Below are 24,593 nucleotides of genomic sequence, written 5' to 3'. Positions count from 1 at the left end.
CCGAAATTGATCCGGAAATAATGCTGTTCAAAGGCACGTTTATAATTATTTCCAGATGAGTTTCGGAAATTATATGCTTCTCCTAACCACTAGCTCGAAGTCTCATGGCACTGTTTGCCAACATTCAATCACTATGCATAAAAAATAAAAAAATAAAAAAATTCAACTCTCAATATTCTTATTTGTTACATCATATGGATTCTTTTTTATTACTATTCAAATAAAAAAATTACTGTAAAATAAATTTTTTTCATTTTTCCTTCTTAAACATTTTTTTTCTCACATCAATCAATTTTTGCTATAATAACTTAGAACTAAATAGTAATAACATGCCAAAGACAAACGGACCTCATGTGTGCTCACAGCTGGCCTATAATCATCGCATAATGTTTTAATTAGTGGTAGTAAAAAAATATATGAGAAGTACATATAATAATAATAATAATATTAATATTAATATTAAGAAAAGAAAAAAAAAAAAAAAACATGCCATCTCATGTATGACACTTTTAAATACTAGAATAGAAAAATTTTCTTACAATCCAATTTAGAGAAAAAATATATTCTTTTAGGGATGGATAATATGTATACCTACCAAGATGGTAATAAAATGGTGCAAATGGCAAAGAGAAATGCTACCAAATTTTTTTGGAAACAGAAAAACTGCAAAATACGTTTCTATAATACTGTTGATGTGCATTTGGCAAACAGTTTTATAAACAAAAACAACTCATGAAAATGAAAAACACCCAAAAAACTAAAATCTGGAAACAACTTAATACATGTTTCCAAAAATAATTTTAAATTTGGTTAGTGTAAATTTTTCAATGGCGAATGCAAAGAGCTATAGATATGGCAGTAACGCATACGTCCTTAGCTTGGTAAGCATTGATCTTTCTTAGGAGTTAGGACTAGAGAAAGTATTTATGCTTCGTTTGTTTAGACGTAAAATATTTTTTGTTGAAAAATATTTTTAAGAAAATTATTTTTTAAGAAAACATTTCCCTTTGAAAATATTTATTGGCGTTTGGTGTACAGTAATAAAAATTATAAATATTTTTTTATATATAGAAAATCATAAAATTCACTCTTCACCCATCTCCCATACAGTTAATGGATGAATGTAACATTAAATTTGTGTGGAATCCACATAAATCTACAAATTCAATGGTTGATCAATTGGATTTAAAAAAATAAATGGTTAAAAGATAGTTGTGTAACATTCCTCTTTTTATATTTTCATTCAATCATATTAACCATTCATTCATATAAATGGTTAAAAAATAAATGTGTAGTATAGAAATACATTACCGGAAATAAAGAAATCTGAGTGTGAACAAGGCTAGGGCGTCCCCTAAACTTAAATACCAAGACACTTGTCAACAAAAACTAACAGTAATATTTTTTTCACAGAAACAAAACATCAAAAGATCAATTGCTGTTAGAAACAAAACAAATAAATAGAAATGCAATATAATGAAAAAGGAAAGAAAGAATTTGTGGAGTGAAGTGCAGAAAATAAACTGGAGGAGAAAACTTTACAGCGCTTTCCTCGATCATGCGGATGTCCAACCAATCCTTTCCACGCTTTCTTCTTCAAAACTTCTTAGCCCTCTGGAAGGATGTTTCGCCATCTTATGTAGACTTGCTTGCTTCGACAGATCTTCTTAGAAAAGTGGTTCCTATATTTGTGTGCTTGTGTGCACAAGTCCTTGAATATCTTGACATAAGATGGCTCCTGATGTGCCTCAAGAGGGACAGTGATGTAGGCAGGAGCTTCAGTACTCACTTCCATGACACTGGGCAGATTAGGATTTGTTGGTGGCTCACTGTTCTCATGGTGCTCAACTTGCTCCTCTTTCTCTTCCTCCTCTTTGTTATCCACAATTTCCTCACTCTCAAGTGTGATGGTGACTTGGGCATGCTCATGATAAGAATTTTCGGAATCATCCTCATCCATCATGTAGTGCCTTTCAGCCATCAGCTGACTTTGAAGCTCTTCTTCCTCTATTCTGTTGAAGTCAGCAACTAGATGACCGATCTGTCCTTCTATCTTGGTCATGGCCTGCTTAAGTTCTTGTATGTCTCTACCATTAGCCATGTTGGAATTCTTCATCTCCTGTACGGCTTGATTGGTGAAACCTTTTAGCTCTTGTATATCTTGGGAATTGCTCAGGGTAGTATTCTTCATATCTTGCTTTATCTCTTGTATGTTCTTATCCATTGATTGCATGAATGCTTTCATCATGTCTTCCAGTGATGACTGTGGTGCAGGCACTTGAGTGGTAGACTGATAAATAGGAGGTTGAGCTTGATGATCGAACTGTGGATATTCTGAATGATGCAATTCATCAAATTGGTGAGCATAATTTCCTGTAGCCTGAGCTGATCCTGAGAAATCATATTGGTTGCTCCAGTCCGGGTTATAACAATTGAAATTTGAATCAAACCCCGGGCTGGAGAAACTGGTGTTCATTTGTTCATATGAAAAGTTAGATCTAGCTGCTCTGATTTGGTCTAATTTGTCCCATAAGTCATCGAGCTGAGCTCGCAGATCTGGACAATTGTTTTCCTCATGATAAGGATTGAAACAATATGAACATGGTTTATGTGGGTAAAAATTTTGAGGGTACTTGGTAGGAGCTGGTGTCCTATAACTAGGAGAGGCATTAAAATCATTAAAATGAAAATTCATACTTCCCCCTCACTTTTTAACATGCAAATATCCCACATAAAACAGTAACCATTTTTATTTTTTTATTTTAAAATAAAATAAACTAAAAGAACAGCTAACACAATAAAAAAAAATGAAAACTAAAATTTAAAAACTCACAAAAAGGACCAAAAATAAATTTTTGGCAAAGATCTACGGAACTGCTGCTTTTGCTATGAGTGCGCTCGATCGTGCTGATGTGCGGAAGGTGCTGCGGCAGAACTGTAAAACAAGCCAAACAAAACAAAAAACAACAAGAAAAATCTTTTTTTTTTTTTTTTAATTTATTAGTAACACGAATAAAACAAAACAAATTGCAGAAAAATAAAATCTTAATTATAACTAGTAGAAGAATAAAACTAATTTAGAAATAAATTGATTTCAAAAAATAAACAATTCCCCGGCAACGGCGCCAAAAACTTGTTGTGCAAATTTATTTAACTCGCAAGTGCACGAATCAATTGTAGTTTAATGGATTGCAAGTGCGAGGTCGATCCCACAGAGAATTGTATTTTTGAAAGAGCAATTTATATCTAAACTAATTAAATCCTAATCTAGTTCCAAAAGGGTTTTGATTTTTGAGTTTTGAAAATTAAAGGATAAACATAAACTAAATAAAATAAGTAAATCTAATGATAAAGGTACTAAGGTTTGGGAATTCACACTCACCAAATCATAACAACATACTTTATGTTCATCAATATTAATCCGAAGTTCTCACAAATTAAATCATAGATATGTTTTACTATGCTTCAAAGAATTAATCAAAACCATCCAATGTATCCATTCATTGACCAAATCACAAAAGGAATCCAAATTCAATTGAAACACCAGATGTATCCGTAGAACAAATCACAAGAGATATCCAATTTTTATGAGTTAAAAGCCAAGCAATCAATCATATGAAATTATCTCAAATCATCACATGTATCCTTGAATCACAAGAGATATCCAAGAATCAATCCATACAATTGATTAAAAGTAAAACAATTGAAATAAAAAACCCAATAAAATCAGAATAATAAAAACTTACATAAAAGTGATGTTGTTCTTCATTGGTGAGGCTTCATCCCCAACTTTAGTTGGGAATTTAGCTCCACATAAAAAATAAAATCTAAACCTAAAGAAAAACTAAACAAAAGAATTTTGCTCTCTGGGATTGTGTCCCTTTTCTTGAATGCAAAGAAGTCTATTTATAGGCTTAGGGAAGTTCTAGAAGCCCAAGTAAACCTAGATAATTCGGAGGTCTGTTTCCCAGTCAAAATAGAAGTCTCAAATCGAAATAGGATTCGTCCAAATTTGTGTCTCTTAATTGCGGGGAGATTTTGACATAGTAAATCTACGAATTAGGAAAATCCTATTTCACAACGAATTGTAGTATTTTGACTTAGCTTTCCAATGCCGTTTGAATCACTTCAATCCGATATTTGAGAAGAAAGGTACAGTCAAAATACTGAGACGTGTACAAAATCTGAATTTGAATCTGATCCGAAATCTTATCCAATCTGATCTTTAATCTGATTTAACCTTTTCCTTGGATTTGGTTGAACTTAACCACATCATCTAGGTCTTCTCAAAGTATTCTTTCTTCCAAACTTTGCATTTTTTCTTTTAAAGCTGCAGTTTTTCTTCAATGACCTAGAAAATACTAAAAACACAAAACTAACACAAAATATTAAATAACGACACAGCTAAAGGATTAACTAATGTAAATAAAGGGGTCCAAATATGCAATATTTAGCACTTATCAAACACCGGCGGGCCCTTTGAATCGTGCCCCAGTTCTGTTTTCCTCCCCTGTTCGTCTGCTCGGAGCCATGTCCTCCGCTGACTATCCCCCTCTGTGGAAGATGGTCGTGGACCCCGTTTGGCTATGCATCCCTTATGGCCATGAAGTATACAACCACATTGGAAGCAAAACAAAGGAAGCTTCTCATATTTGAAATCCACCCAGTGCAGTGAACGTCCACGTTCTAATGGTTTCATAAGGTTTATATTCACCCTTATTCTTAAAAATCTTCCCCATCCGCAACATGGACACTTTCCAACTTTCCTATGGATTCCCCGATCTTATTACCCACAGTTTTCGTCATACAGGCCAAAGGCATATCATGGATTTGAATCCATATGGGAGAAAGACAGAAATTCATGAGTGAGGGTGGGGTTAACCCATCATAATCTTGCAAAGCGAATATCTGGCGCTCAAAAGACCAGGGACGCCATTCCAATACTCTCCGTTTGTCTTCCCCGTCAGAGAATTCAAGAATCCAGAGATTGTCTTGAAATTCCTTAAACGTTACTCTTCCTTCCATACGCCAGAGACGGGATAGAATAGACTTAAAAGCATCCTTGTTATATTTCCGTTCCATCCAGTATCGGCCAATTAAACAGTTCTCACCCTTTCTGCCGTGTTTCCTCCAACTCTCCCTTTGTGATCCTAATTCCTTGTTTTTCCCCTGCAGTGAGGGAAGATTTGGCATATTTTCTTTTTCCATCTTCCATCGAAAATGTACCGTTCCCCTGGAAATACATACTAACCTTTCCTTGTACAACAGGACAGGATACGTTCCCTCTACCCTGTTAGGTGTGACTTGCCACCCATCACACATGGGCCCCACTAGTTCTCTACTCCTTTTGGGTTTAGGAGACTTTTGTCCAAGTTTGTTTTGGAGTCCTTCTCCTATGTGTAATTGGACTCCTTGTTTGATTTATAGTAGGAGTCCTAGACCAATATGTAAAAGGAGAGTTAAAGCTTCTATATAAGGAACAAAGCACAAGGTAAATTTGTGTGTGCCAAAAACGTGAAGCACCAAAGGGAGGAGAAAATAGAGAGAATTTGAGAGAAGGAGGTACAAGGGCAGCAAGGGTGTTTTCTTCTTGGTGGTTTTTGGAGGAGCCAAAAACAAGTGATTAGAAGAAAAAGGGTGCTGCAGAGTGAGAGAAGAAAATAGAGATCAGCCGCCATCCGTTCCAGCAAAAGAAGAGTTTGTACATCTGTCTTTTGTATTCTATTTTGGGAATAATCTTTCTTGTGTGATAGTGAGATTTGGGTGTATTGGGGCTTTGGGATCTGAGTAATTTTCTCTCTACTATTTTTGTACTCCATCTTTTGATAGTGAATTTTCTCCGGGTCGTCTCCGTCAGTGGATGTAGGCTTGTTAAGCCGAACCACTTAAATCTTTGTGTCGTGTGTGATTGCTTATCTTTGTTATTCCGCATTCTTCTTATTTTTCGCATCTCACGGGTCTTGGGAAATAGGATTAATTTCCTAACAACTGGTATCAGAGCTGTTGGTTCGAGTGGGAGCGATGGCAAGTGAAGAAGGAAAGATGGGAATCGAGAAGTTCGACGGCAAAGATTTTGGGTTTTGGAAGGTACAGATTGAAGATATTCTTTATGGGAAGGATCTTCATCAACCTCTTTTGGAAGAACAACCCGACGACATGGATGATAGCGAGTGGGCTCTGCTTGATCGTAAAGCCCTAGCAGTTATCAGGTTATCACTGTCAAAATCAGTTGCACACAACGTTGTAAAGGAGAAGACCACGGCAGGTCTAATGGCGGCTTTGTCAAGCATGTATGAGAAGCCGTCGGCTAACAACAAGGTGCATCTGATGAAGAAATTGTTCAACCTAAAGATGGCGGAAGGAGCTTCGGTGGCACATCATCTCAATGAGTTCAACACCATCACAAATCAATTATCCTCGGTGGAAATTAATTTTGATGATGAGGTTCGCGCACTGATCGTCTTGGCATCTTTGCCCAATAGCTGGGAAGCAGTGAGGATGGCTGTGAGTAACTCTGTAGGAAAGAGTAAACTGAGCTATGAAGACGTCAGAGATTTGATTCTTAGTGAAGAGGTTCGCAGAAGAGATGCGGGTGAAGCCTCTTGTTCTGGTGCTGCTTTAAACCTCGAGACTCGGGGCAGAGGACAAGATAGAAACTCTGGTCAAGGCAGATCAAAGTCCAGAAAAGGGAGAAGCAAATTCAGATTCGGCCGACAACTTGAGTGTTGGAACTGTGGCAAGACTGGCCACTACAAGAAGAATTGCAGGGAACTGCGGAAGGAGACTGAGAATGATTATGCAAACGTAGTGACAGAAGAAGTATATGATGCCCTACTTCTATCTGTTAACAGTCCCCTTGATTCTTGGGTCTTAGACTCAGGAGTATCTTTTCATACGACAGCGATCCGTGAAATTCTCGAGAACTATGTTGGTGGAGATTTCGGGAAGGTGTATTTGGCTAACGGAACGGTGCTGGATGTTGTGGGCCTAGGCGATGTTCGCATTAGAGTTCACAGTGACTCGGTATGGAAGCTACAGAAGGTCAGGCATGTTCCGGAGCTGAAAAAGAATCTGATTTCAGTGGGACAGCTTGATGAGGAAGGGCATTCAATTCATTTCCACGGTGGAAAGTGGAAGGTCAGCAAGGGAGCTAGGATTTTGGCTCGTGGTCATAAGACGGGTACTCTCTATATGACGACGAACAGCAAGGATACAGTTGCTGTTGCAGATACGGATGCTGACTCAAAACTATGGCACCTAAGGCTTGGGCACATGAGTGAGAAAGAGATGAAGGTACTTTTGTTAAAAGGGAAACTACCGAGGTTGAAGTCAGTTGATTCTGATTTGTGTAAAGGCTGCATCCTAGGGAAGCAGAAGAAGGTGAGTTTCGCGGAAGTTGGCAAAGCACCTAATCTTGGAAAGCTGGAGCTGGTACACACGGATTTGTGGGGTCCCGCACCAGTGGCATCTCTTGGAGGCTCGCGGTATTACATCACATTTATTGATGACTCAAGCAGGAAGGTATGGGTTTATTTCTTGAAAAGTAAATCTGATGTATTTGAGACTTTTAAGAAATGGAAGGCCATGGTTGAGACTGAAACGGGCTTGAAGCTCAAGCGTTTAAGATCAGACAATGGAGGAGAATACGAAGACAGGGGGTTTAAACAGTTTTGCGCAGGGAATGGGATTAGAATGGAGAAAACTATCCCAGGAATGCCGCAGCGGAATGGCGTGGCTAAGTGCATGAACATAACTCTCAATGAGCGTGCTAAGAGTATGAGGTTGCATGCTGGGTTACCAAAGACTTTCTGGGCTGATGCAGTGAGCACTGCTGCATACCTGATAAATAGGGGGTCTTCCGTTCCCCTGAGCCATAGACTACCGGAAGAAGTCTGGAGTGGAAAAGAGGTAAATCTTTCACATCTGAAAGTTTTTGGTTGTGCTTCGTATGTCCATGTTGAGTCTGATGCTATGAATAAACTAGATGGTAAATCTAGTAAGTGTTTCTTCATTGGATATGGAGATGAGGCCTTCGGTTATCGATTTTGGGATGATCAAAATCGGAGGATCATTAGAAGTCGGAATGTGACTTTTAATGAGTGTGCTATGTACAAGGATGAGTCAAGTGCAGAACCTGAAGTTACAGAGCAGGAACCGAAGAAGTCTGAGTTTGTTAACTTAGATGAGCTTTCTGAAAGTACAGTGCAAAAAGAGAAACAATTTGTGGAGGTGGAGCTTGATAAACAGTGTTCACTCACGGATGAATGTGATGACAGAAAATCTTCAAGAAACTTACAGCACCGGGAAGAGTCTTATTCTTTAGCAAGAGGCAAAGAGAAACGTGATCGAAAAGCAACAAAGAGGTATGGCTTTGAGGATATGATTTCTTTTGCTCGAGCAGCTAGTAGTGGAGATCCATCGTCTGTTCAGAATGGTACGCTGAAAGAGGTAGAGTCACTACGGAATGGTAAAGCTTGGGAATCGGCAGAATTACTCAAGAGAAAGAAGGCTAAAGGGTGCAGATGGGTCTACAGGAAGAAAGAGTCATCGGAGAAAGCTGTACGGTCGACGGGGCTGATAGGGAGGCATGGTGTAATGTCTAAATCAGGTCCTATACTCAAGTTCAAGAGGCGCTTGGACTTGAGGGACACTTGTAGAGTGTGATTGCCCTTGGGGGCTGAGGCGGAGACATCTGGAGGAGACACATTTTGGTAGACTTGATGGGATTCAAGTCAAGGTGGAGATTGTTAGGTGTGACTTGCCACCCATCACACATGGGCCCCACTAGTTCTCTACTCCTTTTGGGTTTAGGAGACTTTTGTCCAAGTTTGTTTTGGAGTCCTTCTCCTATGTGTAATTGGACTCCTTGTTTGATTTATAGTAGGAGTCCTAGACCAATATGTAAAAGGAGAGTTAAAGCTTCTATATAAGGAACAAAGCACAAGGTAAATTTGTGTGTGCCAAAAACGTGAAGCACCAAAGGGAGGAGAAAATAGAGAGAATTTGAGAGAAGGAGGTACAAGGGCAGCAAGGGTGTTTTCTTCTTGGTGGTTTTTGGAGGAGCCAAAAACAAGTGATTAGAAGAAAAAGGGTGCTGCAGAGTGAGAGAAGAAAATAGAGATCAGCCGCCATCCGTTCCAGCAAAAGAAGAGTTTGTACATCTGTCTTTTGTATTCTATTTTGGGAATAATCTTTCTTGTGTGATAGTGAGATTTGGGTGTATTGGGGCTTTGGGATCTGAGTGATTTTCTCTCTACTATTTTTGTACTCCATCTTTTGATAGTGAATTTTCTCCGGGTCGTCTCCGTCAGTGGATGTAGGCTTGTTAAGCCGAACCACTTAAATCTTTGTGTCGTGTGTGATTGCTTATCTTTGTTATTCCGCATTCTTCTTATTTTTCGCATCTCACGGGTCTTGGGAAATAGGATTAATTTCCTAACATACCCTGGTATGCTTTGCAACACCGCAGCCGAGGACTGATCTAAATGTCTATGTTAATCACAATAAATCAATGGAATTGCAAACCTGACAAACGCTTCCGTCTAGTGGACTCCGATTTCTCCCTAATGGCCTTGACAGATAATAGGTAGCTCCACCTCAAAGGCTACACCCCCCATTATCCCCATTAGTTTCTGCGAAATCAGAGCAACAGGGAGACAGAAAAGTTTCTCATGTGAAGAATTTCAGTAAGTGGTCTACTTCAGATGCATACTCTTTTATCCCCTGTTTAGACCCTTTTGATACCCTCTTAACTGCAATGAAGGAATTTGAGTTCCTTAAAAATCCTTTGAAAAGCCCACCAAATCCTCCTTGGCTTAACTTTTCTTCATCATTAAAATTATTCGTGGCATAAACCAATTCATTAAATGAAAATCTCTTCAGCTCTGTTTCCCTTTGAAATTCGTCTTCCATGTACCTATCAAAGGCAAGATCCTCTTATGCTTCTGCGTCCCTCCTATTCCTCTTCCAAAAGCCAAATAGAATAAAAGCAAACCTACCAAGCAAAATAGATCCACCAACACCCAACCCCACGGCTAATCCTAACCTCTTGTTTTTCCTTCGGTTAGGGGCCAAATTCAGGCTTGGACTACCTGCCACTATCGTATCTTCCAAACTTGAGCTAAAATCCCATGTGTGAATGGTATAGATAGCAGAAAAGACTCCCGTTGCGGCTGAGAATCCAAAAGTTACCCATTCAGGTAGGTGATCTCTCAAATCGATAATATAATAAAGGGATTGCCATACGGTAGCATTGTTTATGAGACCAGTGAAGAGAACACTGAAATTATGAGAACTGGTATTATAAGTAATCCGAGCCTTATTAATTCTCCCTTCCATAATAGATGTTCTACTCCCCTGCCATGACACATTAGCAACAGATAGCATAGAGTTTACATCAATACCTACATGTTCGCCATGTGGATCCCATGCATTTGAATAGATGTCAAACTCCACCGCGACAAAAGGAATGTCCGTCGAATTTAATGACTGGTCATCCCTAGCAAGACCCATAGCGCCACCTTTGGTGATAAGATTAGGAATTGTTGATCTATTAGGAGCAAGAAAGAAGGCAATCCCATCTCCATAATTCGTTTTATTTTGCGAGTCAATGACAAAGGAAAAGTGGGTAGTGAAATCTGTGAGATTACCGGATGCCTTGTCCCACATCTTCATGGGACTGAAATACGTGGCTCAACCTACAAGCGCTGACCTGACATGGTTGCCGGTGAGTTGGATGACTTGGTCTTCAACGAAAGCTCTCTCATTAGTTATGCGGGTGTCACCTGAAGTGAAAGTGGTGAAGTTGAAGGATAAAGCACTTGTAAATGGGCGTAGAGGTGAGAAGAAATCGGTGAGCATGAAGAGATAAAAGTGGATTAGGGGCTTTGGAAATGGGAAATGTTTTGTTTTTTGAAGATGTAACAAGCCCTGATTGGAGCTTTGGAAAGGAGATTGGGTCTGAGAAGAAATTGCAGACTAATAAGATTATATAAAGCAGCTTTGAATTGGGAGACCAATAGAGTCGAGGGACTAAATTGTTTAACAATTTTTTAACAGAATTTTTTGAAAATTAAAGTAAAAAAGTAAAAATAAATTTTTAACAAAATTTGACTCCAGTGACTAAGTTTTTTTTTTTCGGAATATCTCAAGAACCGTACTTTTGATTTTACTTTAATACGACATGAAGCAATTTGTAATTTAGGCTAATTACAGTGACTAATTATATATTTATTTATTTTAAAAAACTTTTTTTTTTTTATTTATCCGCCCATTGGTTTTTTTTGTACTTTTAAAAAATTATTATTATTATTTTTTTTTTTACAATTATTTATTATTTTATTTGTTAAAAGAATATGGATATTATACAAATATAAAAAAAATAAGTGGCATTTTTGATACATTTTGGTAGTTTTGAAGGCTACTTTACTACCTTTTAAACATTTGAGGCTATATTGCAAACGGCTAGTAATTTGATGGGCTCATTGTTGAATTGTAAGATTTGAAAACAGGGGCTAATATTGGTAAGCGGCGCGTTAAGATGGTTAGGTGGACGGTTGAACACTTGAACGTAATTACATCGCATTAGACTGAATTTCAACCTACTACAAACGTTGAATTGTCCTCTTGCCCGTGAGTTGGATGACTTGATCTTCAGCCAAACTGGTGAAGTTGAAGGATCGATAAAGCACTAGTAAAATGGGCGTAGTGGTGAGAAGAAATCGGTGACCATATATTAAGAGATAAAAGAGGATTAGAGGGTTTGGAAATGGGAAATATTGTTTGATTTTGAATATTTTAACAAGACATGAATGATTGGAGAAATTGCATATTAATTAAAAAGATTATTAATTAAGTTTTAGAATCTTTGGGCGTTTAAAACAACATTTCTCAACATTTAAATGGGCATTTGTTAGTATTTTAGACTGCCAGTACTTGTAACAATTCTAAATTATTATCTTGAATGCTTGTACTTTTTTTTTGTTTGTTTGTCTATATATGATGTTATTATGATTGTGATGTTCAATTAATCCATTACAAGTTCACAATTTGGGACAGTTAACATGTATCGTAGGAAATTAATATTTAGGGTAGAAAGCATACACATGTATATCATTTACAGTCTAAAAGAATTTGAGCATTGATTAAACTAAAATGTAAAATGAAACACAAAGAAGTGATAATGTAGGGTAAAAATTGAACACCTAATCAAACCATAAGAATTCCAAATAAACTGTACCTTCGACAAATTTAGCATGTGTGAAAAAGTGATGCAGATAGAGGAGTTGCAACGCACGTGGCAGATAGTGAGGAGTTTGTGTAACTATTTGCTTGAACATGGATTCTATCTTCCCCCAAAATCAGAAGCAATATTAGACATAGAAAGTGACATTGAAGTTGGCGTGTTCACTATTGGAGCAAGATGTGCTATTCCTGGTATATTTGATGGGAGAATAGGCAATGGAGCCTCAAAATTGAGAACATGAATTGCTTCCCTTATTGAAGGCCTAAGGTTTGGATTAGGGTGAGAGCACCAAAGCCCAACAATCATCAACCGCTCTATTTGTTGCTCATCAAAATCTCCACCCAACTTTGGGTCTGCTGCTTCAAGTATCTTTCCAATTCCATAGAGCTCCCAAACCCACTCCACCATGATTACTTGGTCTTCAGGGGCGTTGGGCTTGATTGGTTTTCTTCCACAAGCAATTTCCAAAGCGACAATTCCGAAACTATAGACATCTGACTTCTTGCTAGCCTTACCAGTCGTAACACATTCGGGAGCCATATAGCCTATGGTGCCGGCCAAAACAGTGGTTTGTGACCCTTTCAGGTGGTCAACAAACCTAGCTAGCCCAAAATCTCCAAGTTTGGTATTAAAGTTTGGATCAAGCATAATGTTGCTGGATTTTATATCCCTATGCACCACGCACTGCTCCCATTCTTCGTGCAAGTAAAGCAATGCGGACGCCAATCCTTGAGCAACGTTGTACCTCATTGCCCATATCAATAGGCTTTCTTCTTTAAAAAGATGTGAATCTAAGCTTCCATTGGGCATGAACTCATAGACGAGTAAGAGTTCTCCTCTTTCATGGCACCAGCCAAGGAGCTGCACCAAATTCCTATGTCTCAATCTACTAATGATTTTAACTTCTGATGCATATTCCTTTATCCCTTGTTTAGACCCTTTTGACACCCTCTTAACAGCAACAAAAGAGTTTGAATCCCTTAAAAATCCTCTATAAACCCCACCAAATCCACCCTGACCGAGCTTCTCTTCATCGTTGAAATTATTTGTGGCATGAGCCAATTCTTTAAATGAGAACCTCTTTGGTCCTATCCCTCTTTGAAATTCCTCATCCATGCAACTATCAAGGGCGAGATCCTCTTCTGTGCGACTCCTATTCCTTTTGCAAAAGCAAAATAGAATTAAAGCCAACCCACCAAACAAAAAAGATGCACCAACACCCAACCCCACAGCTAACCCAAACCTGTTGTTTTTCCTTGGGTTGGGGGTTACAATATCTTCCAAAGTAGAACTAAAATCCCATGTGTGAATGTTATGCAATGCAGTAGCAACTCCTGTTGCGGCCGAGAATCCAAAAGTTACCCATTCAGGTAGGCAATCTCTCAAATCAACAATATGAGAGAGGGATTGCTCTTCAATAGCATTGTTTCTCCAACCAGTGAGGAGAACACTCAAAGTATGAGAAGTAGAATTATAACTAATTCGAGCTTCATTAGTTAGCCCTTGAGTAATAGAAGTATTTGCCCACGCCCATGCAACATAAGCAGAAGAGTCCATGGAGTTTATATCAATACCTAAATGTACACCGGGCGGATCCCATTCTGGGTTTTGATAGATGTCAAACTCCACGGCGACAAAAGGAGAGATCGTCGAGCCTGGCGCCTTTTGATACCCTTCAAGACCCAGACCGCCGCCGAGGAAACTAGGAGGAATGCTTGAGTCCTCGGGTGCTAGGAAGAATGCAAGCCCATCTCCATAATTGGTATTATTTTGAGAATCAATGACAAAGGAAAAATGGGTAGTGAAATCTGTGAGGTTTCCGGATGCCTTGTCCCACAGGTGCATAGGAATGGAATACGTGGCTCGACCTACAATGTCCGTTTGGACCTGCCCCTGGTTGCCGGTGAGTTTGATCACTTGGTCTTCAAAGAAAGATCTCTCACATCTTATAAAAGCTTGATCACAAGAACCGTTGAAACTGGTGAAGCTGAATTTGACACTGGTAACTGAGAAGAAATTGGAGATCATTAGGAGATAAAAGAGGCTTAGAAACTTTGGAAATGGGAAGTGTTTGATGTTGAGGATGTAAAAAGCCATGATTGGAACTTGGAAGGGAGGTTGGGTCTGAGAAGAAATTGCAGATTGTAATTAGAGAAGCTAGAAATAGATATATAAATTTAGAAACAAATTTCGATGTGATGGATATAAATTTCCACAAATTTAGAAGCAAGTTGCGATGTGATACATATAAATTTCCACACTCAAATTCAATGCATGTATGACTGACAAGTAAGTCTCCGAAAGTTGTTCATATTGATATATTCAATGCACGCCAAGCTTTGCTCAAAAGTTGTTCATATTGAAATGTCCAAAGTCTGATTCCTTTTAGTGGGCCTTTTTTGGTCCCATTTCCAACTCTTATTTGTCACGATAAGAGAGCCACTCAGTGAATTTGATAGGTTTTTTTTTTTTTTTTTTTTTAAATTTATTATTTTTATTTTTAAAGGTGACGCATTATGTGTAGGAAAAAATGATCATCTTCATCTCAAATGAAAATAGAGAATATCTAGTTAGTATATTTTAGAGAGGCAAAATTATCTACAAAAATTATAATGACAATTTTACCCATCTAAAAAAACATTAATGGAATACTCTGCATTCCATTGCATTTCACAAAATCAGAAGCAACATCAGACATAAAGAGTTACATTGCATGTCTATTCACTAATCTGTTTAATTTCACAACTGACAGGCAAGTTGCCGTTTTTTCCAAACCAAGAAGCACGCCAAGCTTTCCTGAAAAGTAGTTCATGTTGAAATGTTCAGCTACAGAAATTCTATAGTCATTATCCATTGTGCGGCGGGGCTTTTTTGCTCGAATTTCCAAGTCTTCTGCTTTATGTCACGTTATCAAATATTGTGTATATTTGATAAACTCTTTTTCTTTTTTTATTTATTTATTATTATGTTTTTTCTTTACAGAGGCGCCATGTTTGTGAGCCTATGACATTTAACATGTAGTTGCAATACCTCAAATAAGTAAGGAGTGCATCGGGCACTCTCCGTTGGCCATATGTATTTTTTAGAGTGAGCCACTCTCGTTGTTATTTGAGATATTTTGTGGCCACCTGGATCAATTAAAAAATAAAAATTGAGAGATGGCTGAATTACTTTCAATGGCCATAAGGTGGATTGGCCATCCAGATATAGTCGAAGGGGGCTGCCGAATAATTCCTTGGCCATTTGAAAGTGGTTCGGCCACCCCTTGGCCAACTAAAAATAGTCGCCCGGCCACGTCTTTTTTGTTTAATATTTACTTTTTAGTTTTTAAATTTTAAATTTTTATTTTTTAATTTATAAGAAAATTTTTCTGTTATTAAAAATTTTAAGATTATTTGCCTTTGTGTTGCCTTAGAGATAGTTACAAATTTTGATATATAGTTTGAATGGAGCATTGACTCTATCAATAATTTGAGGGATATCCACAATGAAGTAATAGTTTTAAATTGAAATACACAACAATTACATTAGCGACCTTGAAAAAAAAAAAAAATGCATTATATCTACATTTCTTTTTCTAATCAAATATATAGAACATATATGATTGTTTTGACAAAAAGGAATTGTACAAAAATATTGAAAAATGTAAAAAAAATTATTTCTTTGATTAAAATTTGCAGGGCCTCTTCAACTCTCACGTGGGCGGCTGGTTTGGTGGTGCATATCCTCTGTTGAATGGGAAATCTCGAGCAGTACTACGGACTAGAATGATTTCCGAAATTGATCCGGAAATAATGCTGTTCAAAGGCACATTTATAATTATTTCCAAACGAGTTTCGGAAATTATATACTTCTCCTAAGCACTAGCTCGAAGTCTCACGGCACCGTTTGCCAACATTCAATCGCTATTCATCAAAAAAGAATTAATCAACTCTTGATATTCTTATTTGTTACATCTTATGAATTCATTTTTATTACTATTTAAATAAAAAAATTACTACAAAACAATTTTTTTTTTTCATTTTTCCATACTAAACATTTTTTTTTTCTTCACGTCAATCAATTTTCTTTAGCATAGAGAGTAAGGGTCTGTTTGAGAGTGCGTTTTTAAAAAAATAATCTGCGTTTTTAAACCAAATCACAATTTTGAAGCGTTTAGAATTGCAATTTTAAAAACGCAAATTTTAAAATAGTGAAAAAATCCGCAATTTCTATAAGCTGATTAGGAAGTGCTTATTTGAAAAAGTGTGAATTTAAACTAAAATGAATCACAATTTTGCTTAAAACAATATTTGGCACAATATTTACATATTTGGCTATCAAACCGCAATTATATGCTAATATTATCCGAACACTCAACTGATAAAAAAAGTACTTGATTTTAAAAAGTAGTAATTTCAAAAACACAATTTTTGAAAACGTAATTTTTAAAATCGCACTTATTAAAATCATACTCTCAAAGGGGCACTAATACTAAAACTAATGGTTGATTGGGTGTAATAAAGTTTATGTGGGCATTGAGACAAATAAGTTTTGGAGATATTTTGGGGTATTTTAAAATACTTACAATTAAGGTTTTTTTTTTATAAATATGTTATGTCGTAACCCTAAATTATTGAATAGTGAAATATAGCCACACTTTCCTATGGACATAGACACATTTTCGAACTACGTAAATCTGTGTCTCGACTCTCTTGATCTCTTTCTTTTCGATTCTATATTATTCATCATTGTTATGCACGGTAACAATATTTTTTTTTCTCTTTTTTTAACCGTTAACGTATTTTAATAAAAGACACAAAAACAGATTTTTTTGGTAGTGTTTAACATTTTTTAAATAGCACCTATTATGCACATTCTTTTAAAGATATTTTTTTCTAATTTTATTTTTACTATTAAAAAACCATGTGTACCCATAACATTAGACCAATCCAATTTATAAAATTTTTTTGTTGGAAGAAAAAGGGTCAATATATATATATATATATATATATATATATATAGTCTATGCGGGACAATTTTGAGACCCCATGGGCCATAGAGACTTTTGGTCTGTCTTGTCTCATGGCCATTGGCCGACATCTTAAACTCTAGGATTATTTATAAACTATCGCATTTAAAATTATTAAAAGGTGTTGGAGGTTGTTGAAAATGGATCCGAATCCTCTTTAGTTGACTTGAAATAGATGCGAGCTATTTGATGGCTATGATTTCTTTAAAAAAATCAAAGGAGCACACCCAAGATCAAGATAAAACAGACAAGATCAAGACTATCTTTTTATTAGATTCGTACAGATACAAGATAAGAAAAGATATTGAAATTCAAACTTCATTGTTTTTCTTCATTTAAGCGTCCTTTCACCTTCTATAAAGGGTAGTGTTTGTTATGCACTTTCAGATTGAATCAGGGTTCTGTGTTCCTAGAATTACTGGTCTTGGGAATCGATTTATTGTTTGCTGGAATCAGTGATCTCAATTGTCTTACTTGTAATTATTGCTTCATTTGCAAGCTGCAACTCGGGTTTTTTTTTTTTTTTTCTTTTTTTTGTAGGGGTTGGTGGTGGACGTCTTTAGGCAGGTGGGTTATCTTGGTATGCAAGTTTCTTCATTTAGATTTCTTCTTGTTTCTTGTTTATGAAAAGCATAATGACAACAGACTCCACTAAGCGTATGGCAGTGTTGGCCTTGATTTGAGCTGAAAAGTAGAGTGAAACTTCTGTGTGATGGTGCACAAAATTAAAGGCTGAGTTTGTGCCACCAATTAGAAGTTGTCACGTAAGCTTATTATACTAAATTCAAGTTTAGAAAAAGAACACAACCGCACTTATTATATTAAATTTGAATTAAAAAATTAATTAAATAATTTTTTTAAAACAAAATAAAAAATGGCAACCACCTAAGGAGGAGAAGCCACCCTAGAGAGAGGTGGAGGTGGCTCACCGCCACCCCCGCCCATTTGGGATGGCGTGCGGGCCACCCCTAGGCCATGGGAATGGCCGCACACCACCCCAGATGGGCGGGAGTGGCGGCTAGCTATGGTTGATCTCTCACCGCTACAAAACATTCTTAATTTTTTTTAAAAAAAATAAAAATAATTAAATCTGATATTATCAAGTGGTTTAATTTTATTTTATTAATATGTTTCATGTTGAGGTGGCAACTCCTCATTGGTGGGCACGAAAGGATGGTTTTATACACCATCCTTATTTAAGTTATTCTCGAAAGGAAAATGTTAAAGTCACAACATAAATCTAACTTATGGCCAACTTCTCTCCTACGTGTCATTTAACAACAAAAGAAATTGAGTGAGAGGATTTTGGGATTCCGAAAATTTGGGAAAAAAGACAATTTGTTTGGTTAAAAATTCAAATTTTTTTACACATAAGAGAGAAGTTGGCTATGAGTTGGGTTTGTGTTGTGTCCGTATCAAACCTCCTCTCGAAAAAGTATCATGTGGTTTCAGCAATGGTGCTACTACAGTTTGTTCCAATGACTTTTCGAGAATAGGTTTTCTTGGCTTGCTTTCTTTGTTCATCTATGAGTCTAACCTGGATCCTCGTGATCTTGGTCCAGTGCATCCATTTGCAAGCTTTGTTCATCTATGGGTCTAACCTCGAAAAGAGCTGTTTATATGGGATTATGGCACAAACCCACCATTTTATGCCCTCCAATAAGAGGCAGACACTTCAACTTAATATAACTTAAGAAAAGAAAATAAATATACCACATCACATCCAAATTTACTAAATTTTAAAAATCCTACCTCATATATGTTGATGTGATGTAGTATGTTTGTTGTTAGAATATATCGGGAGAGATTTGATATTAATTACGAGAATATATTACCATTTATTGTAATTGATAAAATCAAATCAAAATTGAATATATTTGATTTTATTAATCATATCATTGTATATTCTCTCTACATCCTTATAAATAAAAACCATTTATATTGTAAAATCATCAAGTGAAATAAAAATATAGTATAGTCTTTAGGGCTTTAACCTATTGATGTAGGTCATAAACCAAATTGCGTAAAATCTTTTGTATTTATTTATTTTATTCCGCTATTTATTTCTATTTCTTTATTAATTTATTAATTTGTTTTCTTTTCTTAAGTTGTACGTACTAAACTGAGGTGTCTCTCTCATTGGGTGGCACAAAGATGAGTTTGAGCCACAACCCATAAAAGTTATTTTCAACCTAGAATGGGTATTCTTGGCTTGCTTTCTTTGTTCATCTATGTGTGTAACCAGTTTGGTGAAGAAAAGGGAGTTGAAACCTATCGCTCAGAGAGTCAGAGAGAGATATGAACAAGCGACAAATTTCCGTTTATTTTGATGACGTGAACCAGCACTGCACGTTAAGTTATTTTGATGGCATGGCTTTTTAGGCCTTTGATTTTTCTTTTTTTAGAAAAACCAAACCATAGCCTTGAAATGGCTTATATCCGGTTTAACTCAATTGGAGAGTATTTCTAGCTGCATTATGTATTTTATATAGTGAAAAAGTATAATTTTTTACTTGCTTTAAAATATTATTTCTCTTTTTTTTTTATTATATTATTGCCAACACTTAATTAAAAGAAAAATCAAACATATATAGGAATCATTCATAAAAATAAAAATAAATACATATGAGGAACACTCATCTCACATGCAAGTACTAATTTCATATTAAAAATATATATAAATATAGGCATATTACGGTTAGATAATAACCTAATACAGTAGGGACACATGAACATTAAAAAGAAAAAAAAGTTTTGATCTGTACAATGACATAACCAAAAAAAAAAAAAAAAAAAAAAAAAAAGATAACGAAAAAGCTTTGATCTGTACAAATGAAATGATCCTCTGTACTCAACAAACATAACGAAAAAAAAAATGATAACTTGACAATTTGGGTACCCACGAAAGAAAAAAATGATAACTTCCAAAAATGATAACTTGACAACCTGTACCCACGAAAGAAAAAAAAAAATTGTATAGACCTACTCATAAAGAAGAAAACCATAAAGAATCATTTTGTGTGAAAAAATTTTGTGTTTGATAGAGACGTAGGATATGGGAATAGGTGTTTAGAAGAAGTAAAATATGTTGGGCGAAAAGAGTTGAAATAAAAAAACAGTAAACAATATTTTATTTATTTAGTATGCTACCATGTATATCACCGAATTGCTATTAACTGTAGCAATATAGCTATTCTAGTTAATGACAGGCTACTCTGCTGGAGCTAAAAAAAAAAGACAATAATAACTAAATGTAGCTAATATATATTGCTCTTTTAGCTAATAGAAATGGTAAGCAAAAATATCTTACCTGTTATCTTAAAAAAAAATAATAATAATATCCCACTTGATTTTGCATAGAATGGTTTTCAATTAATAAAATTTTGTTGGGCCGCTTGACCCGTTTCATTTCAGAATACCCTCAAACATCAATATAACTAAGGAATGAATAGTAAAACCTTTTGTAATATATACCCAATAAATTATTTAATAGGTTTATTATGATTAAATAAAAATAATTATGAGTGAGTGTGGTAAAATAATATAAGATGATTATTTTATATTATGGGTCTTTGGTCTTTGGTTTGACCACTTTCACTTTGCCATATCTCCACCCTCATGGCCATTTGAAGTGATTTGGCCACCTCTCATCTTGTTAGAAAGAAACTTTTTTAACGGGTTGCCGAACTACCACAATGGCGCTAGGGTGGGGTGGTCAACGTCTTGTATTTTTTCTTCTTCTTTTTTATTTTTTATTTTTTATTTTTTTATTTTTATTTTTATTTTTAATTTTGAGTTTGTGAGGGTATTTTTGTGTTATTCAAAATATTTTAAGCTTAGTTTTGTCTTTTGGGGACATTGACAATTTTTGGTAGTTTGAAGAAAAATTGACTTAATCAATAGTTTGGAGAGACAGACAATATTAGAGTGATAGTTTGAGATTAGGATCACCACCATTTAGCTCTCGAAATTACTATGGGACCCACTTGCTTAAATAAATTTTTGGTTGTTTGGCAACCTATTCAAATAAGTGGGTCTCATATATGAGTAATGCTTATAAGTTATTTTTAGGTTTTTCTCATGTCTCTCCAAATTAATATGACTTTTAAAATTATAATTGAATGTAAATCCTTTAGTATTTTTAAGGATACATCAATTTTAGAGAAACAAAAGAAATAAATAATGATAGCTAGTGGAATACCTAGTGGGGGTGGATTTCAATTTTGATAGTTTGAGACTTTGAGGAGGCCCTACATATAATTTAGTGCGACAAGTCAATTCGAGGAACAGGTGGAATCCCTTGGCAGGGAGGCCGTCGAGGCATTCTGTGGGGAGGTCGATGTGCTTGAGCCCACATGATGGTGAGATCCTGACGAGGCAATGAGTTGGACAAGACTATGCGATTGAGATTCCTCCACGAGTCCACATAGACTTCTGCCAAAATTCATGGACCCTGGTTTCATGTGCAAATATAACATGCAGAAAGCAAAATCGTTATTTGTTCATAATTATACCACCAACTTGCTATGTAATTGGTAACCATATCAATCAATAAGGACCACCAAGAGAAACACAAAAACAATGTTTCCTGGAAACAATAATAGAAGGAACAATCAGAGAAAGCCAGGATTTTTGTAACAGAACGAAATCACAAATCATCTCAACTAACTTACCTTCATGGCCTTAAATCAGGAATTTTTGTGACTATTGCTTGAAGAATGGTTTAGTCCTCCCTCAAAATCAAAAGCAACATCGGATATAAAGAGTTACATTGCATGCATGTCAATTCACTATTGGAGCAAGATATGTATTTGATGGGAGAACCGGCAATGATTAATAAGCCTCAAAATTGAGGACATGAATTTTTTTCCTAAATCGAGGCTTAAGATTGAGATCAGGGTGAGCTCGCTAAAGCCTCACAATCATCGAGCGCTCCATTTATTATTTATCAATTGAAATTCCAATCAAAGAAAACTTAAGGCTTTAATTATCAAATTTAGAGATTCGGACTTTATTTGTCACGAGAAAAATGTTATACTACATTTTTATCCCACAATACTAACATAACTCTTGAATTTTTATTATTATTATTAGGGCAAAGTGCTCATACCCCCATTCAGACAAGAAGGGTTACTGTTACAGACCTATATTCCTATAGAGGTGAAGATGGAGGACGTGTCTCCTGGAGTCATGATTCAAGAACAACACGAATATAGGTTTGTAATAGTTACACTTTTCAAATTTTTTTTTTTCGAAAAATTAATTTTCAAATGATATGTCACAATTTCATGAGATTTATTATTTTGATAAATATGTCACCAACTTATGGAATGATAACACATCATTTGAAAACCAATTTTTGGAGAAAAAATTTAGAAAGTATAGTAATTCTCTCCTCAAACTATCACCAAAATAATAATCTTCTCAAACTTTTAATTAGGATAATGTATCTTTCAAACTTCAAAAAAAAAAAAAAAAATTAATGTCTCCAACTATAAAATTGATTGTAATTATTTCATTTGAAAAAAAAGTGGACGTATCCATCTTCCTTCAAAATTGGAGCGTTAAACCAATTTAAAACTATTCCTATAGGTGTTTCTTGACCTGATTAAACACGCCAGTCAACGCCAGTCACAAATTAAATTAAATAAATAAATAAAGGTCTTCTGACTGATTAATGGAGAAATAAACGAGGAAAAAAAAGAAAATAAGAGAGTCCGTAGTCAACACGGGACAATTGTGAGACCCATGCATGTGCTATAGACTTTGGTGTTTCTTGTCTCAGACATCATAGACTTTAGGATTACTCATATAGACAACCACATTTAAAAATATTAAAAAAGTCTTCCAGGTCGTTGAAAATCAATGCTTTTTTTTAAAATAGTGCGGTAGAAGTAAATGTTTTTTTTTGAATAAAATTTTGTTTAATTTTGTCTTTGTAATTAAAAAAAAAAAAAAAAAAAAACATATACTTCTCACATGTAGAGGACACAAGTCATTTTTATAGAATAAGTTAGAGTAATTTTTTTTTAACCCAATTTCAAGAAAAACTATGTCCTAATTATATATACTGTTGGGGATAAAATCCACTATGGGTCCCACTATCTCTCAACAACCCTTAAATTATCTCATAAGGTCCTACGTTATCTCAACTACCTCACATTATCTCCCCACTATTTTAAATGATTCTTCAATCATCTGAATGGAGAAGATCAAGGAAGCAGTTACAGAGATAAAACCCTATAAAAGAGAACTGAAGACATAGGTAAAGGGGATCGGTCATTATTTCTCAATACATTGCTAGCTTCGGCTACATTTTGACCATATATACGACTGCTAACTTAAGCATCGGAGGGTCTACGGGGCCTTCCCCGTAGACCCCTTTGACGCTCTTATTATTTTGTAGGAGCCCGAAGGTCGTTGATTAGAGACACCTCGAAGAACGTGAAGATCACACCAAACGGAGACTGTTAGATCCAAAAAATGCTTCAACAGTTTGGCGCCGTCTGTGAGAACCGACTAGGTTCTTGCAAAATAAAAATCCGTTATGGTGGTGATCAAGCGTTTGGGCGATACATCAACCAGCCGAAATCAAATCGACACAGATCTATAATCACAGATAGATCCACCCCATGGCGATTTGCATCACTAGTTTGTTTTCGACAGATCTACACTTATCCAACGGATATGCATAGACCTACATTCATCGATCCCGGATCCCCTTTGTAGCGATCTGCGTCGTCAACATCAGATTCACCTGATCTACCGCAGAAAAGTATAGAAGCGAAGGAGAAGATGCGTCCCGGGGCTCTGAATGGCAGTCTTGCAATTTTTATTTTCCTATTTTAAGGAAACACGTTCGTTGACACTTTTGCCCCCACTCTGGGGTCCAACCTCAACTTCTACGTTGGTTCATACCGTAAAAGTGAGGGGTAAATGCAACTTTTTGACCGGACTGTGTAGGGGGACAATCTCCACTGTAGCAATCAGAAAGTAGGCAAAAAGAAAGCTTTCAGTTCCCTAGGTCGAACGATAATCAAAGATAAGTTCACTTTTTACTTGGCTTTTCTCTTTGTTACAATAATATGTGGTAAAATATATATAATACGTGGTACCTTATCAAGATAGGCCCACGTGATGGCATGTTTAGCTTTAATATTTGCAAAAGTCATGCTATTGCGCATGGCTACTCTTGACCAACACTTTGAGTTTGAGGAGAATTCTCCTTAACTGGTGCCCACTTTCATGCAAAGCTAGGTGGTTAGTAAGCCAACATTTACAGGCGTGACCCCACGATTTGCATGGCTTTTTCCATGTTTTGCTTTCAGAAACTAACGC

At 36.0% G+C, this 24,593-nt stretch overlaps 1 protein-coding gene and 1 pseudogene across 1 annotated transcript; both read right to left on the bottom strand.

Moving 5' to 3' along the window:
- Positions 1–4,722: 4,722 nt before the first annotated feature.
- LOC148586211 (uncharacterized) lies at positions 4,723–10,683 on the bottom strand. The gene is made up of 3 exons (XM_088515506.1): positions 10,116–10,683; positions 5,804–6,132; positions 4,723–5,169 (listed from the first exon to the last, which is right to left on the bottom strand). The coding sequence occupies exons 1-3, from the start codon at positions 10,672–10,674 to the stop codon at positions 4,723–4,725; spliced, it is 1,335 nt and encodes a 444-aa protein (XP_088371632.1). The 5' UTR covers positions 10,675–10,683.
- Positions 10,684–12,343: 1,660 nt separating this feature from the next.
- LOC148586210 (L-type lectin-domain containing receptor kinase IX.1 pseudogene) lies at positions 12,344–14,416 on the bottom strand (annotated as a pseudogene).
- Between the last annotated feature and the right edge of the window lie 10,177 nt (positions 14,417–24,593).

This window comes from Corylus avellana, chromosome 4 (assembly GCF_965113065.1).
Source record: "Corylus avellana chromosome 4, dhCorAvel1.hap1.2, whole genome shotgun sequence".
NCBI lineage: Eukaryota > Viridiplantae > Streptophyta > Magnoliopsida > Fagales > Betulaceae > Corylus > Corylus avellana.
This window is presented reverse-complemented; position numbering and strand designations above follow the sequence as displayed.